Source organism: Bubalus kerabau, chromosome 1, assembly GCF_029407905.1.
Source record: "Bubalus kerabau isolate K-KA32 ecotype Philippines breed swamp buffalo chromosome 1, PCC_UOA_SB_1v2, whole genome shotgun sequence".
Taxonomy (NCBI): Eukaryota; Metazoa; Chordata; class Mammalia; order Artiodactyla; family Bovidae; genus Bubalus; species Bubalus kerabau.
The window spans coordinates 208,742,928-208,762,193 of record NC_073624.1 but is presented as its reverse complement, the minus strand read 5'-3'; the positions used below and the strand labels follow the sequence as shown (position 1 = coordinate 208,762,193).

Genomic DNA, 19,266 nt, shown 5'->3' with positions numbered 1-19,266 from the left:
AACAACCTCAAGTCCTGCAGAGTCACGTTCCGTGCTCCCTTGGTGGCGGTGGTGATAGGCGGGGGGAGATAAGGCGGGATGACGGGAGGTGGCAGTTGCCGCGGACCCACTTCCGGAGGACGGGCGGAAGTGGCTGCGGTAGATGGTGGGAGGGGGAAAGGAGTGCGAGGGGAGGGCCGGGCGCCGGGGGTCGAGGGGGTGGGGCCTGGGCCGGTAGTGGGGACCCGGGCTGGGGCCTGGATTTCGACCAGGGGCGGGCTGCGGATACCTGCCGAGTTTGGGTGGGCGGGACCCAGGTAAAGATCCAGCGCAGATAGGGCGAGGGTCGTCTGGGCCGCAGAGGGGTGCGGGGGTCAGAGTCTAGAGAGGGTCGCGTTGTTACCCTCTTTCCCAGTGAACACAGAGCAAGGGGTTCCAGGGAGAAGGGTGGGAGGAGTCAAATTCTTGGCTGGGGGGTGGGGGGGTCGTTCTTGTGGACGCCACGCCCCTACAGGAAGGAAAGGCGCGTGCGTGTTTGTGTGTGTGTGTGTGTGTGTGTGTGTGTTTAGGAATAAACTTAGAAGGGAGGGGGCGGCCGGGGTGGGCCACTGGATTGAAAAAATTGGAACATCACTGGGGCTGTTGGTGGTAGCATTCGGGCCTCTAGCGTTTCAGGAAAGTGCTCTCGGGAGTCGCCTCAGGATGGAGTTTGACGGAAGATTGGGAATTACATCTTTGGCACAATTTTGGAAGGGGCGGGGGGGTGCCAGTGAAGGGAAGGGGGCAAAGAATGCTTGTAGAAGGTGCCAGCATCTAGGTCTGGTATGGATTTAATTCAGACTGAGAGAGTTGGCCGATTAAAACACTGCACACCCTAAGAAGCTTGGGAGATGTAGGGCGATTAGTGTGTGGCACAAACGAGAACAGGAGGAGAATGTTCTTTTCTGTATTTCTTAGAAGACAGTCTCCACACAGCAGTGGTTTTGGTTACTTTTCTATGGTGGGATTAGGTGCTGTCTTTCCTTTACCTTGAGTCATATTTGTATACATATTGTTGAGGTGACTGTTTGGGGGTGAAATTGTGAGTGAGGTAGGTACTTTGAATAACCTTGTGGAGTGTTTAAGGAAGGGTTTTTGATGATAATCTCATTTAGGTAGGAAGTATTAGGGATTCCTTTGAGTATATAATAGATTAGAGAGTGTCATGATTAAATATTCTTCAGGTTAACACAGAAATCAGCTTCCTGGGCCATGCCGGTTCTAAGGCCTGTTTCCTCTCATGAGCTTCAACAGAAGACGGACTCTCCAGCCCTCACAGTGGATGACTTTCCTTCCCTGAACAGGAGATGGGATAGTACCTGGGATCTGCCTATCACCAGACTCTGGGCTTAATAAACCAGCTGAATGAAGGGATGTAATAGACCTCTGGGAGGGACACTGAAGCCTGCAGGGGGGGGAGGGACCTGGACATACTCCTTCCCCCCCAGACTCCTCCCATTCAGAGTCCACTCAGCCATGGACTTTGGACCTGGACCAGAGGAGAGAAGCTGCACTTCGGTGTTTCTGATCTGGGATTCTCAGTTTTGGAAATGGAGTACTGGATGGGGGTTTGATGATCTTCAGGGGAGCAGCTGAGAGAAGAAAGGTAAGGTTCCTGTCTCATTTCCCACTTGGTGTCTTGCTGCTCCTGTGCAGATAGTGTTGAGTGGGGCGAGTCTGGGACACTGCCATTCAGAAAATGCCCTGATGAGAACTCTTACCCTGATGGGTACACAGGAAACTTCACTTCTCCTTCCCTCTCAGAGTGCAGGCTTGTTCCCAGTAGCTCCTTACCCAGATAGAGTACCTTGAAAGGAGTTGTGAGCAATGGCAGTTGTGAGGACCAAGGAGAGTTGTGTAGACCAAGGAGAACATAAAAAGACTTTAGGCCTCTGAAGGGAGGTTGTATTAGATTACTTGTAAAGGCTTTTTCCACACTGGGGTAATAGGATTCCAAGTCAGTTTGGGCTAAGTACAACTCTGGAATGGATTATCCGGGCTGAGGCAGGCTGCTGTGTTTTGGAGAACTAACTAAATAGAGCTGCCTTGGGGTGGGGGCAGGTAGCAGATGGTCTGGAATACCTCCTAAGTTGCCTCTCCTCCTTCCCCTTTAAGGAAATGTAGGCCGTGAAACCTCACTGTAAGAGCAGAGGAACTGAACACAGGTTTGGGAATCAGGATTTGTGTCCTAGCTCTGCCTTTCTTAGTGTACACTCCTAGATAATGTCAGTTAAGCTATGCCATGTTCTCTTCACTTGCAAAATGGGGATAACTAACTTTCCAAGTCCCTCACAGATTGTTTCCAAGGAACAAATGAAATGATTGATTTTTCAGGAGTATCCAGGGCCATGTACATGTAGCAGAGTAACATTGTTATTGCTTGATATGCTTGTTTAGTTGCATAGAGAAAAACTGAATTAGGAGTTCTGTTCATTTATCGAATTAGTGTTCTGGCAAAAGTCTTATTTGTGCTTAATTAAAAGTCTGTCCTGAATTCGTCTCATCCTGTTGCTACTAGCCAATACCTGCTATCACGAAGTGGTGGCAAAGGTGCATGGGTTCAAAGAGAGCTCAGATTGAGGGATTCTTGTTGGCTCTCAGAGCTCTCTGGTCAGCTGCGCATGTGTGCTTCTGGGTAGCAGACCAAAGAGAGGTGGAGAGAAGTGTAAGTCTCAAGGACCAAGTGTCTGTTAGGAGATGGAGCTCCATTTCTTGGAGTGAGCACTGGGCCTTTCCTTTCTATGCCATATCCTGGTCTTCTGTCCTGCTCTTTGAAGTGACAGTGTTTTTCAGACTGCCATTGTTTAGCCTTCTATATTTTCACAGGCTCTGTTCCCACTTAAAGCAGAAGCTGTTCATCTTACCTTTTTACCTTCTGTTCCTTCCTTGAATTCCAATTTACCTATGCCAGGATGCCTGCTTTTCTGAGTGACAACAACAGCAGAAAGGAGAAGTGATGGAAATTTTGATAGGATACAGTGGACTGGGCAAGGGGTAGGAAGCTTGGCTTCTAGCATCTCTTTGCCTCTCACTGCTGTGTAACACCTGGGCCTCATATTCAGTGGGCATTTGCAAGCTGAAAATCGTGTATTTATGACTTGGTTTCTTTCTTTTCCCTTCCTTCTTTTCCATAGGAGTCTGTGAGGCCCCCAGTGGCCTGAGGGCTGGGCAGGCAGACCTAGGTGGACTTCCTGGCCCTAGATATTTCTTCTCTAGTCTGATGCCTGAGGTAGCTTGTTTGAGGCCGGGCTTCTACTATAGGGTGGGTCTGTCACCTCCCCTAGCTTTGCCCAGCAAATTCCTGGTGCTATTCTTTGCTTAGACACTGGGATCACAGTGATCCCTCAGGGATATGTGGTCCCAGGCCCTCATCCTGCCTAGGAGGCCTGTGAGTGCTTCGAAGCACTTGAAGTACCACAGAGTCGTGCTGTATTTGTACAGTGCTTACATTATGTGAAGTGTCCAGGCTGTTGTGTTGTGTCAGTTTTTCGTCACCACATTGTTGTGAGGAGAACAGAGCAGGGATTATTCTCCCAGTTTGATGCGTGAGGGGAAGCTACAGAAGCCCTGAGCAGGCAGGGCTTGCCTAAGTGTGAAGTGGCAGATGCTGTGATTGCCTGCCCAGTTCTGTGCTGCTTCTATAGTATCTGACCTGACAAGGGCCGTCGGGATTCTGCAGCAAACCTCCAGGGAGGAGAACTCAAGGGCCCTGTCAGACAGCTTCCTGGTAAGATGCTTCCTTCTTAGAGTGAGCCAGAATTCCTCTCCCCTATTGTTTCCAGCAAAAGCAGTAGTCCTTCCCTCAGCCTGACCCTTTGACAAGACAGTCCTCTGGACACAGCCATCAGCCTTCTCAAAGGGGCACCATGATGCCAGGGTACAGCACTCATTGGGTGTTCAGCCACTTAGCCAGGACCAATAAACCACATGTTGTGTGTATATTGTAACTGAATTTATTTATACCCTTCTTTTTTCCAAAAGGAATTGTCGGTGACTAACCCAAAGTTCCATTTAATAGACATTGCTCAGTGATTATTGTGTTAATCTTTTCTCTTTTCTTTGATTTTGGTGAGCTGAGTTTCTGTGTTGTCGAGGGGAGTAGAGATATTGGGAGGAAGTAAGGGGAAAAATAGATACATCGTTGATTTAAAACTTTGCTTTTATTTCTACTTATGGTTTCAAGCTAAGATCTGTCTTATGTTCAGAGCATAAATTCTTTGCAAATTATACAAAAATTCAGGATATCTTGGGCATTGTTTATGGGAGGGCAGTTTCCTGGGACAATTTTCACTTCCTTCTCATCTATCCTTTCCTTTTTTGGGAGTATGGCTAGGACCAGAACTTCCTATTCTTCCATTTTCACAGAATCCAATCCCAGTTTCATCCCCAGAATTCAGGCACTTGGCTCCTTGTTTCTGCCCTTCTTACCCTATAACCCTTCTCCATGAAACATCCATCAGGAGCCCAGGGCCTCTTCCCAGGTCAATTTGGCACTCATCACCCTGGCTTCTTGCCTCTCAGAACAAATGTTTTCTTTTGCTTCCATCCAAGAATTCAGCTCATCCTGCCTCTCTAACCAGATCCTTTGTTTTGGGACAGTCAGGGAATTTCTACTCTTAGATCTTCTGTAAGACTTGAAATTTAAACAGAGGGTTATAGTGATGGGGCATGAGTTTTGGTACACAGGTATCTTTCCTCTTTCCCACTGAACAGCCTTAGATAGAGGAGGATGATTGGTAGAGATGGGAATCTGACATATTCTGGGCTAATTGGTTTCCTCACCTTTCAGCATTCTACTCTGGCCTTTGTCCTGGGATAGTGATTTTAGCTTATCTTGGATCCACAGTGTTTCCCAACTTTTCCCAGTTTTATAACTCTTGCTTTGACATGGAGTATTAGTATTATAATCCCATGTACCCCTCATGAGGAAAAGCTTAGAGAGAGGGCAGAGATACAGAAACATTGGCTGCTGACTGGCCCATAAGTGTGGACTCCCATCGCTTGCCACAGTCCACACAATCAACTAAACTGGAGACCCTGGACACACACAGAGTCCAGCGTCTCTGAGGTGTCAGCTCTTCTTTCACTCTTCTCCTTTAGGACCAGACTCCAACTGCAGGATTTCCCTGCTGCCCCACTATGTGCTTGTCATGCTGGACACACAGCTATCTCAAACACTCAAGGCTTCATGAGAAGAGGGAATGAGTGCCATCTTGGAAGTAGGACTGCCTGGGTCTAAAACCTAGCCGTGACCCTCATTAGGTCTTGTGACCTTCAGCAAATTAGGACTTAGCTTGAGCCTCAGACTCTACATCTGTAGAGTGAGACGACAGTGTATATTCTGCAGAGCTGCTAGGGTTAAAGGAGAGGCTGGGGGTGGGGTAGGGTGTAGGTACATGTGAAGGCCACTGCAGGTGCATGTAAAGGCCACTGCAATTTTGTTTTAGCTGCTTACCCCCATGCAGGGAATTTTAGGTCAAGTCCTGCCTTTGTTTTTCTAAACCGCCACACAATTCCTAGTTTCACTTAGAAACAAGTTAGTGAGTGATGTCAGTAACCACACACCAGGAAGTTCCAGACTGCTCTGTGCTCTGAAACACAGGGGAGGGAAGTGGATGGGGGCAGGTGCTGGTGCCAGAACAGTGTGTCCTGATCACATGGCAGTGCTGGCTCTGGACCCAGTCCTTCTCAGGAAAGTTATCTGCACGAGTAACCAGTAGTTCTTAGCGTCCCACCTTCACTTCTTAGGGTCAGATACTGATATCTACGCTTTTCCAGGGTTCCCCCTACCCCCTTTCACAGGTCAACCCCAAAGCCTGCTTGAGGCCTTACTTTCCTCTTTGGGTCTAATGGTTCTCCCCTAGGGAAAGGTCTGTCTGGTTCTACTCTTTTACTTCCAACTAACAGCATTATCTACCCCGAAAGAAAACACAAAAGCAAGGGTGGGTGAGGGAAGCCAGCTTGCTCTTTCTCGATTTTGACTGCAAGTGTTTCCTCCCTGGCTTCCTTTTGGCACCCTGGTTCTTGTTCTCACTTCCCTGTAAGCTGCAGCCTCTGTGATGCCCTGGACTCCTCCCTTCCGGAAGCCAGCGGTTGGGGGAGCAGGCCCCCAGATTCTTGGCTTTGGGTTTGGTAAACACACTGCTGAGGTAAGCTGCTCGGCCTACCCCTGGCAGGGCTGTTCCCCTAAGCTCCACGAGATTCTGCACAGTGGCTGGGGCTGGGCGTGGAGACTCGAGAAGTCTGGACTGGAGTGGATTAAGCGTAATTGGTTTGATGGGTATTGACCCGTGGAGTTGCGATTGTGAGCAGCGAAGGGCCCGATAGTAACAGTTATCTCCACTACATCTCCCGAAGTTGGGGGCCCCGGAAAACTTGGGGTGTCCAGACCTCGAGTCGTTCTGAGAGATCGGGCGTTGGGTTGGAGACGACCTGGGGAAAAGGGGCCCTGGGCGAGTTGAGGCAGACAGCTCCGCCCCTCGGCCCGCCCCGCCCCGCTCCGCCCTCCCCGGGGAAGGGCCACGTTGCCCGCCCGGCTATCCGGCCCGGCGCGCAGCGAGAAGGGCCGGCCGGGCGGAAGGCGCCGGCAGCCGCGCGAGCGCCTTGAACGCGCCGGGGCACCCGGCTCGCTCCCCACGCTTCGGGGCGGGCCAAGTTCAGGGCCGGGAAGTTGGAAGGACCTGGTAAGTGGGAGCCAGGGAACGCCGGCATCCGTCAGTTCTGGGGTTTGTTCCCGGAAGGGGATCGAGGTCTGACTGAAGGAGGCCCCGCCGGAGGGCAGAGGGCGCTTCGGGACTCGGGTCCCGACTTGAGAGGCTGCCGCTTTCCAGTCCCTCTGTGTCCCCCGACAGCCTCGGTGCCTAAGAGCCCCAGCAAGAGGAAATTGTCCCGGGCCACCCGGGGTCACGGCCGCGCGCCCCTCCTGAGCCGGGAAGTGGAACTCTTGCGTTCCGTTTGCGGAATCCCGGGCCTCCAGCTGTTGGAGAGAGGGCGGGCTCCGCGAGGAGGGGGGCGGTTGTGAAACTCATCCTCCGGGCGGACTTGGGTGCGGGGCTTGGAGGAGCTGGTGTTGCTGGAGAGGGTTGGGGAGAGGAATCCGAGGTGGCTTTTCCTCAGACTCCACCCCAGAGTCCTTTCCAAAAGTTATTAGGGGTTCTTTCTCAACAGCTCTGAGGAAGAATTGACTCAATGTGGAAATAAGTAAATTGTCAAGAAAATTTGCTTCTACTTGTTTGCTAATGTGTGTGAAGTAGGGGGCCCTGAGAACGTGCAGGGCCCCCATCTTATAAACTCCCAAGCAGAAGGGCTGGGGCCAGCTAGTCAGTGTCTCCTCAGGACAGTGAGCCCCGGGGTAAAAGGCTCTACCTTGGTTAACCTTTGCCCCTGTAATGTATTTAATTAGTCTCTGCTTCACGAACATCAACTGGCTAAGATTGCCCAGCTTTCTCTTCTGTCGTTTATAATACTTTTCAGACCACGTAGCCTCTTCTCTTAGATGCTTACACCCGCCGCCCCACCCCACGTCTGCCTCGATTCCGATTCCGAGACTGTTGAGCTCTCTTGGATTCCCCACCCTGTCCTTTTCTCAGATTAGAAAGCAATGTAGTGTGTTTAACCTCAGTGGCGTATGTGATAGGTTAAACTCTTTTCCTGTTTGGGACATTGAGGAAGTTAGTACTGTTCTTTTTGTCATCAGAACCCAGAGACCTTGGAGGTGATCCACATCAAGCCTCTCCCTGTACAAATGCAGGAACGAAGGCCCAAGTGACTACTCAGGGTTACTTGGTTTCCCAAGGCTTTGTGCTTTTTTGCTGCACTAGCATCATATATCCCGTTAGCCTTTTCCAGGATAAATAACCTGTATCCCTTCTCTCTAGGTCTTATTCTCTTAAGTCCTTGAATTATTTAGTGTATCTTCTCTGACTCCCTTTCAGTTCTTCCATCCTTTTGAAATTATGGGGCCGGGTACAAGATACAGGAGGATACATTATTAGAGGAGGTCTAATAATGAACAAAAAGTAATTCAATTAAGTCTCCATTATCTCTGGCGTGTCTATACTTTCTCGGTTTTTTTAGGCAGTGCTTTTTAACATGCTAAGCAAGACAGAGATAGAAGGGAAGTTCTGTCAACATTCGTTTCCATGCTTTCTAAAAACTAAATAAGACTTCTCCATTTTTGCTCATTTTTGACTATCTGGTGTTCACTTGCTGTTTAAAAAAACACCTTTTTTTATTTTTCTGCCATAGAGAGAGGACTGGCTAGAGAATACTATAGGAATCAGAGTGTTAGGGTTCTTACAGCTCCGAGGCAGTTCTTCAGAAGAAAAAACTGAGACTTACAGGAGTTGGTGGGACCTGCCCAGAGCCTTCTGGTTTTTGATTGAGGGTCTTATTTACTAAAAAGGCTCATTCCTCATTCCCACCACAGTGTACTTGGTCTTTGTACTTGGTGGTATGGACCAGCTGTGTCATTTCCCTGAAGGAGCAGTGAAAACTCTGGCAAAACAAAGTTTAAGTTTGAGTTTGTGCTTTGCAGGCAAATGTCATTGGTAACAGAACATCAGGTATTCAGGTCAAGGTTAAGGACTGTTCTATTTTAGAAAAGGAAGGTGTGTCCGATTGTATTTTCCCAAATGGCCACAACCTTAAACATCACATTCTCCAGTTGTTATCACAGGACACTGCCCTCCTGCCACCTGGCTGTGGTGGCTGTGTTTCTTTTTCCTTGAATGTAGGCGGTACTCATGATACCCCTGACCAGTGAATACGTCAGAAGTGATGCAAGGTTGGATCCTGAAAAGGATGCAGTTTTATTTGACTTGCGCTCTTCCTTCAGACAGTCACTTTTTGGAGTTTAGCCTCATGCTCAGAGGAAGTCTATGCCATGTGGAGAGACCACATGGAGGTGACTCCAGCTGACATCTCAGCCAACGCCAACATCAACCTGCCGACATATGAGAAACTAAGCCTTTAGAGGAGTCTTCTAGCTGAAGTTGCAGACCTCATGGTGCAGAGGCAGGTCATCTCCTTTGTGCCCCAGCGTCCAAATTCCTTACTTGTAGAAACCAAGAGAGAATAAATGATTGCTCTTGTTTTAAGTCATTCGGTATTTTTTATTATTCATCAGTAAATATCTAATAAGGGAGTATGTATAGGGGCAGGACCTCAAAATTTGGACTCTTGTGGACAGAGGGCAGAAGAAACACTTGCCCTTTGTATCAAGGCTACTTAGATTCTGCTTCACTCATCGTTTCAGATACTCATTGCTACATAACAAATCACCCTAAAACCTAGTGGCTTAAAACCACAAAATTATTTTATTCCCGTCTCAGCTATGTCATTTTGCTTCTGGTCTTTCATGTAGTTGCAGTTGGATGTGGCTGGGGCTGGAATCATTTGGAAGGCTTCCTGTCATGTCTACTATCTGTTGCTTACTGTCAGCTGACCTTAGCTGTGGTTGTCAGCCAGAATACTTGGAAGGTATCTAGTCCATGTGGCTGGGCTTCCTCTTACCTTGCTGGCTGGGTTCCAATAATAGGCATCTCAGGAGCATCAAATAGAAACTGTGTTGACTTTCATGAACTAGTCTTAAGAAGTCACATAATCATCACTTCCTCTGTAGTCACAGCTCAGAGAGAGGGAACACTGACCCCACCTGCTACCCCCGCCAGCCCCCCCCCCACCCCCAAGCTCTGGAGGGAGGCGTGTCATTGTCACTTTGTTAGAAGAGCATGTAGAATGGGATGTTTTGTAGTCAGCTTTGAAAAATGTAATCCTTCACTGTTAGACTTCTAATTTGGTCTTTCTCCCCAGTTTAGTTAATAATGTCCTCCATCTAACTACTTGAACTTCATACATGTGCCAAGCGCTGTAATAGGTTTAGAGGTCATAGAGCCTTTTCTTCTAAGAAGTAAGGTGAGAGTCAGGTAAGTACAGCCACAGATTCTATTACAGTGTGGAAAGGGAAGGCAGGAGGTGTGGAGAGAGTATGGTGGAAGTATAGTGTGGAAAGCCTGAGTCTGCCTGGATGTTAAGGAAGTACTCACCCAAACTGGGTTCTTAGGAGGTATAGTGCTTGTTGATGGGGCGTTAGATGATTTCAGCATGCAGGACCAGCCAGAGCAGAGACAACAGTGTAGAAAGCATACTTACTGGGGGAGGTAAGTAGCCTGTTGAGGCCAGAGTATGCAGTTCATGGAGTTAGTGGTTGGAGGTGAGATTGAAAGGGATGTTTGAGTCAGTTTGTTATGAAGGCCCTGTGTGTCATAATAATGATTTTGCATTTTATTCTGTGGGTAGTGGCAGTATAGTTTTTAAGGCAGGTGAGTGTTGTGACCAGGTGTGTACTTTAAGAAGGATGCTCTGTTGCTATTGAGAAGGTTGCTAAAGGGAAGCAAAGTTAGTGATAGGTGGACCAGCTGAGAAACCTAGTCAGATTAAAGGGTTTGAAATCTTGAAATGGGATGATGGCAGTGAAAGAATAACTTTCTCTTCCACTTTCATAATTCTGAAATTCTTGGGGCTGGATGTGTTTCAGAATTTAGAAATTTTTGGATTAAAAAAGATGACCTGGTACATTTATGATATAGTCTAAGATCTGGAGCAGCATACCATAGTCCAGCATGTTTATTTCTGTAGCAAAATATATGAAGGGATATATAAAGGCTATAAGTAGCCTCACATTAGATTAGATTTCTCCAAATGAGGTTATGCCAAACAAGTGTGGAAAACTTGGGTTTTTCAATACTTTTTGGACTTGGGAATTACAATTAAGTGATTGTAGGTGTGTGACATACACATGAAAGTCACTTTTTTGTTACAGGCAAATCTCCTGAATGTGGAGGATCCTAGCATAGCAGCTTGGCAGCACTGGGGGAGCTGGTCTACCTCAAGTAGCATGTAGCTGAGGGGACTTGACAGATACTGAGCACAGGTTTGTGCTGGTGCTGATGGTTGTGAAGGGGAGGTGGACCTCACAGGGGCCGACGGTATCTGGGAAGGTGTCCGGTGAGATGTGAGTCAGAACCCACTAGGTGAAGGAGAGAGAGAAGAGCAGACCAGGCATACAGGCACATGCAAAGGCCCTGAGGCAGGCTTGGATGTTTGGACCCTGGAAGGAATCTAGTAGAATGGTGCAGAGAGAACCACCAAGAGAGGAGACAGACAAGTGATGGGCTAGCACTTACCTTGTCATATGCCAGGCACTGTTCCAAACACCTAATGTGAATTATCTCACCCAATCCTCAAAGCAACCCAGTGAGGTATTCTACTACCATTTCCATCTTAGAGGTGAAAAAATTGAGTCTCAGCAATGTGAAAAAACTCAGGGTGATGCCCAAGCATTGCCCTGGGCTGTTTGACTAGCTCTTGTTACTGCCATACCCTCCAAACAGTAGGACTTAGAGCAGCAGTGCTTCCTGGATGACTGCATGGGCTCTGTTGGCCAAAAGCTGGACTGTCTCATCCCATGGGCACAGCCATCTGCTGGAGAGTGCATGCGTTTGTGTATTCACACATCACTAACTTCTAGACAGAGTAGAGGATCGTGCCCTGGAGAATAAGGGGAGAAGTAGTAGGAAATGGCACTGGGACTGTCGGGGAGTCTGTGTGGAAAAGGGGTGGGCCTGGGAATAGTTATGTCCCAGTACCCAGATGGCAAGAGAAGCAAGTTCTGTTTGAGAATTTAGAGGAAAGGCTTGTGGAGTGGAGAACAAAGGCCTGAGCGCTAAGTTGGAGGCCTGGTGGCCTGGGGCAGCTGTTTGCTATGGGCTGTCTACCCATTCACAAGGTTTATAGACTTGCTAAGGATACAGTCTGCAGAGAGGCTGAGAAGATTGGTTTGATCTGCCTGGCTTAGAAGGGTGGTGGGGAGGTCTTCTAGGCCTGGGGTAGTGGGTGTGGGCCGCCTAGTTCTAGTGTCAGGAGAAGAGTGAGGTTGGAGACGATATGGTCCCTTGGGGTTTTGCCACCACTCTGAGAGCCTCTTGGCCTGAGGTGGCTCATTGATAAGTCTGAGACAGGCCTGCTCCTCCAGCCCTGAAGCCAGCACTTGAGCTGCTAGAGTTCAGTTTCTCTTTGCTTTCCCCTGTCCTTCTGCCTGAAGTCTTTTCCTACCCAGTCAGTTGGGAGGCAAGACATCGAGGGTTAGGGATTCCAACATTGACCACATTGTCAGGCAGAGGGAGGAAAAACTGGGAGTCTGTGTGTGTTTCTCTTCTGGGAAACCCTGATTGGTGAATGAGCACTGATAAAATGGAAATTTAATGACACAATAAAACAGAGGCTTCTAAGAAGACTGGTGCTATGGAGTTGGGAGTGTGGATGGTTTCTGGAAGGAAGATAGGAGGTGGTGGTGCAGGGGCTGGAGGGGTCTCAGAGAAGGGACAGGATCCATTCCCTGTAGAGACTCTTAAAGATCAGCCCTTTGATCCTTGGATACTGGATCGGCCTGCTTGAGAGCCCAGGAGCACAGAGACTAAATCTGGGACCTGAGATTTTGGTTAGCTTAGTGAACTGGGCTGTGAGGCAGAGGGTAGCTGGCAGAGCAGCCAGCACAAGAGAGTGCAGACCTGCAACTTTTGGGTGTGAAGTGTTGAGACCAGAGGCAGGAATGCCAGGGTGAAAGTTGCATGGTCAAGAATGGCAGCTGTCCTGGCATTGAAGGGTGTGGTAGATCCTTTAAGTAATGAGGTCTGGTAGAGTGAGGGGCCTGGCAGGACCATGCCTTTTTCTTGTTGGCTGTGTGTCCCGGTCCCTTCCCAGAGCCTGGCAGAGAGCAGGTCGTGTCATGGCAGACCGTGGAATGGTTGAAGAGTTCAGGACAAATAGATTGTCTCCAGTTCTTCTGATGTGTCCAGCTGGGGCCATATTGGATGAAGCTAGTCAGAGCTGTGGGCTATGTCCCTGTTTGATTTTATTTGAAAATAACTTCAAAATATAAAAAAGTTGCAAGAATAAAAATAGTGTAAGGATTCTTATATTCCCTTTACTCAGATCCACCTATTAATATTTTGCTCCATTTTCTCTTCATATTTATACTTGATATTTTTGTTCTGAACCATTTGAGAAATTGCATCTACCATGGCTCTCTATACCTAATTACTTCATCATGTATTATATAGGAATTGGGATATTCTTTTATATAACCACAGTGTGGTTGTCACCTAGTCAACACTGATATTTTGATCTACTGTCTATATTCTAATTTTGTCATTTGATGTAATAATATCTTTTTAAAAAGTTTTATTGAGGTATAAATGATATACAGTAAGCCTTAGGTATCTAAAGTGTGCATTTTCAGAACTTTGTTCATCTGTATTCAGCCCATGAAACTATCACCCCCACAAAGTTTCCTAGTGTCCCTTTGAAACACTCCCCTGATGGTCTCACTGCCAGGCAGACACTGATCTGTATGTATTCCTTCATATGTTGCAACGTTATCTTGAGATTTGTCTATGTGTTGTATGTATCAGTAGTTTGTTTCATTCATTTATTTTTTATGTTTCATTTTAATTGCTGAATATTATTCCATTCTGTGGATAAGCCACAGTATTCCAATGCTGATGGGTGTTTGGGTTGTTTCCACTTTTTGGCAAAGTGCCCTCAAACATTCTATATTGGTTTTTGTATAGACATTTGTTTTCATTTCTCTTGGGTGTATATGTAGGAGTGGACTTGCTGGGTCATATGGTATCTCTGTTTAGCATTTTGACAAACTGCCAAACTACTCTAAAAGGGCTTCAGTTCCTTATCTCACACCATATAGGAAAACTAATTCAAAATGAATCATAAATGTAAATGTAAAACTTAAAACTGTAAAACATAAAAAAGAAAACATAGGGAAAAAAATCTCTGTGACTTTAACAAAGATTTCTTAAATACAACACCAAAAACATGATTCATTAAAAAAAAGAAAAACCTGAAAATTAGAAATCATCAAAATTAGAACTTCTATCTTAAACTGATTCTATTATGAGAATCGGACAAATTTTTTATTTTTGCTAGTCTGATGGGTGAGAAATGTTACCTTAGTATAGTTTTAATTAGAATTTTTCTTATCATAAGTGAAATTGAACACCTTTTCATACATCTGTGGGCCATTTTAGTACTTTTTTGTGTGAGTTATGCTAGTGTTTTAGACAGGGAATTTTTGGCTTTTTTTCCCCTCAGTTTTTAAGAAGCTCTTTGTCTGTTAGGGTATTGACTTTTTATTTGTGATGTGTGTTTCAAATATTCTCTTCCAGTTTGTTAATCTTTTGACTTGGCTTATGGTGTTTTTGGAGAAGGAAATGGCAACCCACTCCAGTATTCTTGCCTGGAAAAGTCCATGGATAGAGGAGCCTGGTGGGCTACAGTCCATGGGGTCGAAAAGAGTCAGACACAACTTAGCAACTGAGCACACATGGTATTTTTAGCCATGCAAAAGTATTTTATTTATCACTGCATCTGTATTTTAAGGCATACTTAGAAAGCCTTTCCCTGTGCTAAGCTGTAGAGGAATTGACATAAATCTTCTTTTAGCACTTGTATGTTTTTAGTTTTCTACTTAAATATCTAGTCCACTTGAAATTTATTCTTGTATATAGATCTTATTTTTGTTCGCAAATACTTGTGTAGTTGTTATAACACAATTAATAAGACCTTTTTTTTTGCCCCAGTAATTCTAATTATTCTCTTTATCATACATTAGATATCTACGTGTATTTGGGTCTATTTCTGTAGTTGAAATTCTATTCCTTTGCGTGATCTGTTTAATTTCCATTCCCTGAATGATCTGTTTGTTTACATATCAGCACCACAGTGCTGTTGTTCATTCATTCAGTTGTGTCCAACTCTTTGCAACCCCCGTGGACTGCAGCACGTTGGGCTTCCCTGTCCTTCACCATCTCCCATAGCTTGCTCAAACTCATGTCCATTGAGTTGGTGATGCCATCCAACCGTCTGTCTCATCCTGTCATCCCTTCTCCTCCTGACTTCTGTCTTTCCCAGAGTCAGGATCTTTTCCAGTGACTTGGCTTTTTGCATCAGGTGGAAAAAGTATTGGAGTTTCAGCTTTAGCACCAATGACTATTCAGGGTTGGTTTCCTTTAGGATTGACTGGTTTGATCTGATCAGCATAACACACTTTTAATTATAGAGGCTTTGTAATGTGTAGTATATCTGGTAGGGCTAGTCCCTCTTCACAGCTGGTTCATTTTCATCATTTTCCTAGATGTTCTGTTTGAACTTCAGTGCCAGTTTGACTGCTACTGCTGCTGCTAAGTCGCTTCAGTCGTGTCCGACTCTGTGCGACCCCATAGACAGCAGCCCACCAGGCTCCCCTGTCCCTGGGATTCTCCAGGCAAGCACACTGGAGTGGGTTGCCATTTCCTTCTCTAATGCATGTTTGACTAGCTGTACAAAAACTATTTTTATTGAGATTCTTGATGAAGCTGAGGTGTCCTAACCAAGAACAAGGGATATTTAAGTTGTCTTTTGTCTTTTCAGGAAATATAAGTTCTGGTAGGTTTTTGCATATTTCTTGTTTATTCCTGAATAGTGTATCATTTCATACATTTCATATCATTTCATAGCTATTATAAATAAGGTTTTCTCATTTATTGTTTATTTAATGAGTTATTATTTGTGGATATGAAGGCTACTGATATTTGTACATTAATTTTTATCTACCACTACCTGACTCAATTTTTTGATTGTTTGGGTTGGACTTATCATTGTTTCTCTTAGAGTTTTCTAGTCATAGTCTCATAGCATCAGCACATTTGTACTTCTGCCTGTAATTGTATTCTGCAGTCGAATTGCATTGGCTGATCCCTCCAACAGAATGTTAAACAGTCATGTAGATCTGGTCCCTGACCTTCATGGGAATGCCTCTGGTGCTTCCTTATTAGGTAAGGTTCTGGCTTTAGTCCTGAAGTTTGATACTAAGAATTTTAAAGTCAGTAATCTTTGGGCAGTTTGATTTAAGGAACGGGAGGCAGATGGTCTTACCCCCCATCTCTCCTAAGCTCTGGATGGAAGATGGTAAACAAAATCTGTCAGGTAGAGAAGGGGTGGGTGGGGTTCCTTTGCTTCCTGTCTTCCACCAACATCATTCTCTACATATTCTGCTCCCCTACTCCCCCCCCTCCCCAAAAAAAACCCACATTTCTTTTCAGAGGATTCATAAACCATTTTGGAGTCGGGAAGCATGCTATCCTAATCCTATTCTTCCATACAGATTGACCCTCCGAATTAGGGAATGGGAAGCTCTTTTCTAAGAGAGGTCTGGAGTTAACCTCCTGGCCTTCCTTGTCCTGAATTGTTCATCTGTTTCTGCCCCCCACCCCCTTCTTCTACTGTAGAGCAGCCCCGTGCCTTGTGATGATGGTTGTTTTTCTCCTCTTCTCAGGTGCATGGCTGCTTCCTAATCCCGGAGCCCAGAGGAAGCATCCCTAGAACCGTGGGGGCGTGAGCCAGGCAAGCTGAGGGCAGCCTTGAGCCCTACCCTTCCCGCCTCCCCTGCGGGGGCCAGGATGCTGAAGAAGCAGTCTGCAGGGCTTGTGCTGTGGGGCGCCATCCTCTTTGTGGCCTGGAACGCCCTGCTGCTCCTCTTCTTTTGGACACGCCCAGCGCCTGGCAGGCTACCCTCAAACAGTGCTCTTGATGATGACCCCGCCAGCCTCACCCGCGAGGTGATCCGCCTGGCCCAGGACGCCGAGGTGGAGTTGGAGCGGCAGCGGGGCCTGTTGCAGCAGATCAGGGAGCACCATGCTAGGTGGAGCCAGCGGTGGAGGGTACCCACTGTGGCCCCGCCCGTCCCGCCACGAGTGCCTGTGACCACTCCACCAGCTGTAATCCCCATCCTGGTCATCGCCTGTGACCGCAGCACTGTTCGGCGCTGCCTAGACAAGCTGCTCAATTACCGGCCTTCTGCTGAGCACTTTCCCATCATTGTCAGCCAGGACTGCGGGCATGAGGAGACAGCCCAGGTTATCGCCTCCTACGGCAGCGCTGTCATGCACATCCGGCAGCCTGACCTGAGCACCATTGCAGTGCCACCCGACCACCGAAAGTTCCAGGGCTACTACAAGATTGCTCGGCACTACCGCTGGGCACTGGGCCAGGTCTTTCACGAGTTTAAGTTCCCAGCAGCCGTGGTGGTAGAGGATGATCTGGAGGTGGCTCCAGACTTCTTCGAGTACTTTCAGGCCACTTACCCACTGCTGAGAGCCGACCCCTCCCTCTGGTGTGTGTCTGCCTGGAACGACAATGGCAAGGAGCAGATGGTGGACTCCAGCAAGCCCGAACTGCTCTACCGCACAGACTTTTTCCCTGGCCTGGGCTGGCTGCTGTTGGCTGAGCTCTGGGCTGAGCTGGAGCCCAAGTGGCCCAAGGCCTTTTGGGATGACTGGATGCGCCGGCCAGAGCAGCGGCAGGGCCGGGCCTGTGTGCGGCCCGAAATCTCCAGAACAATGACCTTTGGCCGCAAAGGTGTGAGCCACGGGCAGTTCTTTGACCAGCACCTCAAGTTTATCAAGCTGAACCAGCACTTCGTGCCCTTCACCCAGCTGGACCTGTCGTACCTGCGACAGGAGACCTATGACAGGGATTTCCTTGCACGTGTCTATGGTGCTCCCCTGCTGCAGGTGGAGAAAGTGAGGACCAGTGAGCGGAGCGAGCTGCAGGAGGTGCGAGTGCAGTACACGAGCAGGGACAGCTTCAAGGCCTTTGCCAAGGCCCTGGGAGTCATGGATGACCTCAAGTCTGGTGTCCCCAGGGCCGGCTACCGGGGCATCGTCAGCTTCCTGTACCGGGGCCGCCGTGTCCACCTGGCCCCACCCCAGACCTGGGATGGTTATGATCCTAGCTGGAATTAGCAGCACCTGCGTGTCCATCGTGGGCCCCCTCCTTGCCATCTCATGGCCTAAGATGGGACCGCAGTCCCTGGGCTTCATCGTCCTCTCTGTGTTTCTCTCTTGGGTCCATTTATCTTTTTTTTTTTTTTCTTTTTCTGAGTGGCATTCAAGTGCACAGATGATAAGGTGAGGGGGTCAAATGAGGGGACTCTTTCTGGGATATGTTGGGGGAGTTATTAAGCAAGAAACCACTGTGTGGTAGGAGGGACTTGAGCTTGTCATGGCCACACACATCCACATTCCAGGTTTTCTCCTAGGACATCGGTGGAGAGGTTGGCAACTTTAGTTCTCTTGATCAGGCCTCTTTTTCCTGTCCTGGCTCTTCTAGCCAGAGTATGAGCCCTCCTCCTGTACCTGTCCCTGACCATCTCCGCTTTCTCCCAATTGGAGTAGGGGTAGGGGGCTGTATTATGTGAGAAGGGGATGTATCTGTGCCGGAATGAGACTAACCAAAGGGGTTTCATCATCGTCAGGGTCCGGATAGAGCTGTTAGGTTGTCAGGGTTTACTGCCTCCTGCCTGTATTTCTCTTCCCCTCTCTTTCATCTCTGACCTCCTCTCAGCTCTTCTTACTATGCAGCCCAGCAGTTCATGATTCTAAGATGAAATGGTGAAGGGGAAAAGCAGAACGTTCCCTTAGCTCATCCACTGTGGTGGGGAGAAAGCCTTGGATGCTGGGGCACCCCTCCCTCATTCTTCCTCTAAGAAACAGACTGCCCCTCTCTCCTCTCCATCCAGTCCTTTCCAAAAACCAGTCCTTTCCCTGTTGCTCTAGGACAGTTCATGCTAGCCTGGCTTTTGGAGGCCCTCTCAGTGTGAGGTACAGCAGCCAAGACCATTCAACCCAACCTCCCTCCCTTCTCTCCCAAGCATCCCCGGGTGCACAGATCAGGATGCACATGGGTTGGAGAGCAACGTGTGTTTTGTCTCTTGCCTGACCTCAGTTCATGGAGGAAAATTTAAGCTACAGAATTATTTTCAAAAATAAAGGCTGACTTGTCTGAAAAACTGTGTGTTTATGTGTCCTGGAAAAGGAGGTGGGAGTGGAAAAGGGAGGTGAAGGGTGGAGGAAGAAAGGAAAAGAATGAGGACTGAAGGAAGGGCTGCACAGAGAGGAAGTAGATCCTTTGGAGGAAGAAAAGCAGCTGACAGGAAGGTAAGAGCACGGAGTGGGGGGAAAAGGCATAGGAGAGCTGAGGAGGGGCCTGGGCGTGAAAGGCCAGGCTTGGAGGTGGAGAGGACCTAAGGCTTTACTCCCCTACTGCTAATCTCTATAGAGGTGGGCTGTGGCCCCTCAAGCCCTGAGAGAACGCTGGCCTCCTCTCTTGCAGTGGGTACATTGTATGCGCGCC

At 47.7% G+C, this 19,266-nt stretch overlaps 1 protein-coding gene across 3 annotated transcripts; it reads left to right on the top strand.

Moving 5' to 3' along the window:
• Positions 1 to 192: 192 nt before the first annotated feature.
• On the top strand, positions 193 to 18,922 carry MGAT1 (alpha-1,3-mannosyl-glycoprotein 2-beta-N-acetylglucosaminyltransferase). Of its 3 annotated transcripts, XM_055551866.1 has the most exons (3): positions 193 to 296; positions 1,203 to 1,624; positions 16,409 to 18,922. In XM_055551866.1, the coding sequence occupies exon 3, from the start codon at positions 16,533 to 16,535 to the stop codon at positions 17,874 to 17,876; it is 1,344 nt and encodes a 447-aa protein (XP_055407841.1). In that variant the 5' UTR covers positions 193 to 296; positions 1,203 to 1,624; positions 16,409 to 16,532; the 3' UTR covers positions 17,877 to 18,922. The 3 variants fall into 3 exon arrangements, with proteins under 3 accessions (XP_055407841.1, XP_055407832.1, XP_055407825.1); XM_055551857.1 differs by lacking the exon at positions 193 to 296 and having other exon boundaries at positions 576 to 1,624; XM_055551850.1 differs by lacking the exons at positions 193 to 296; positions 1,203 to 1,624 and adding an exon at positions 6,540 to 6,701.
• Positions 18,923 to 19,266: the final 344 nt, after the last annotated feature.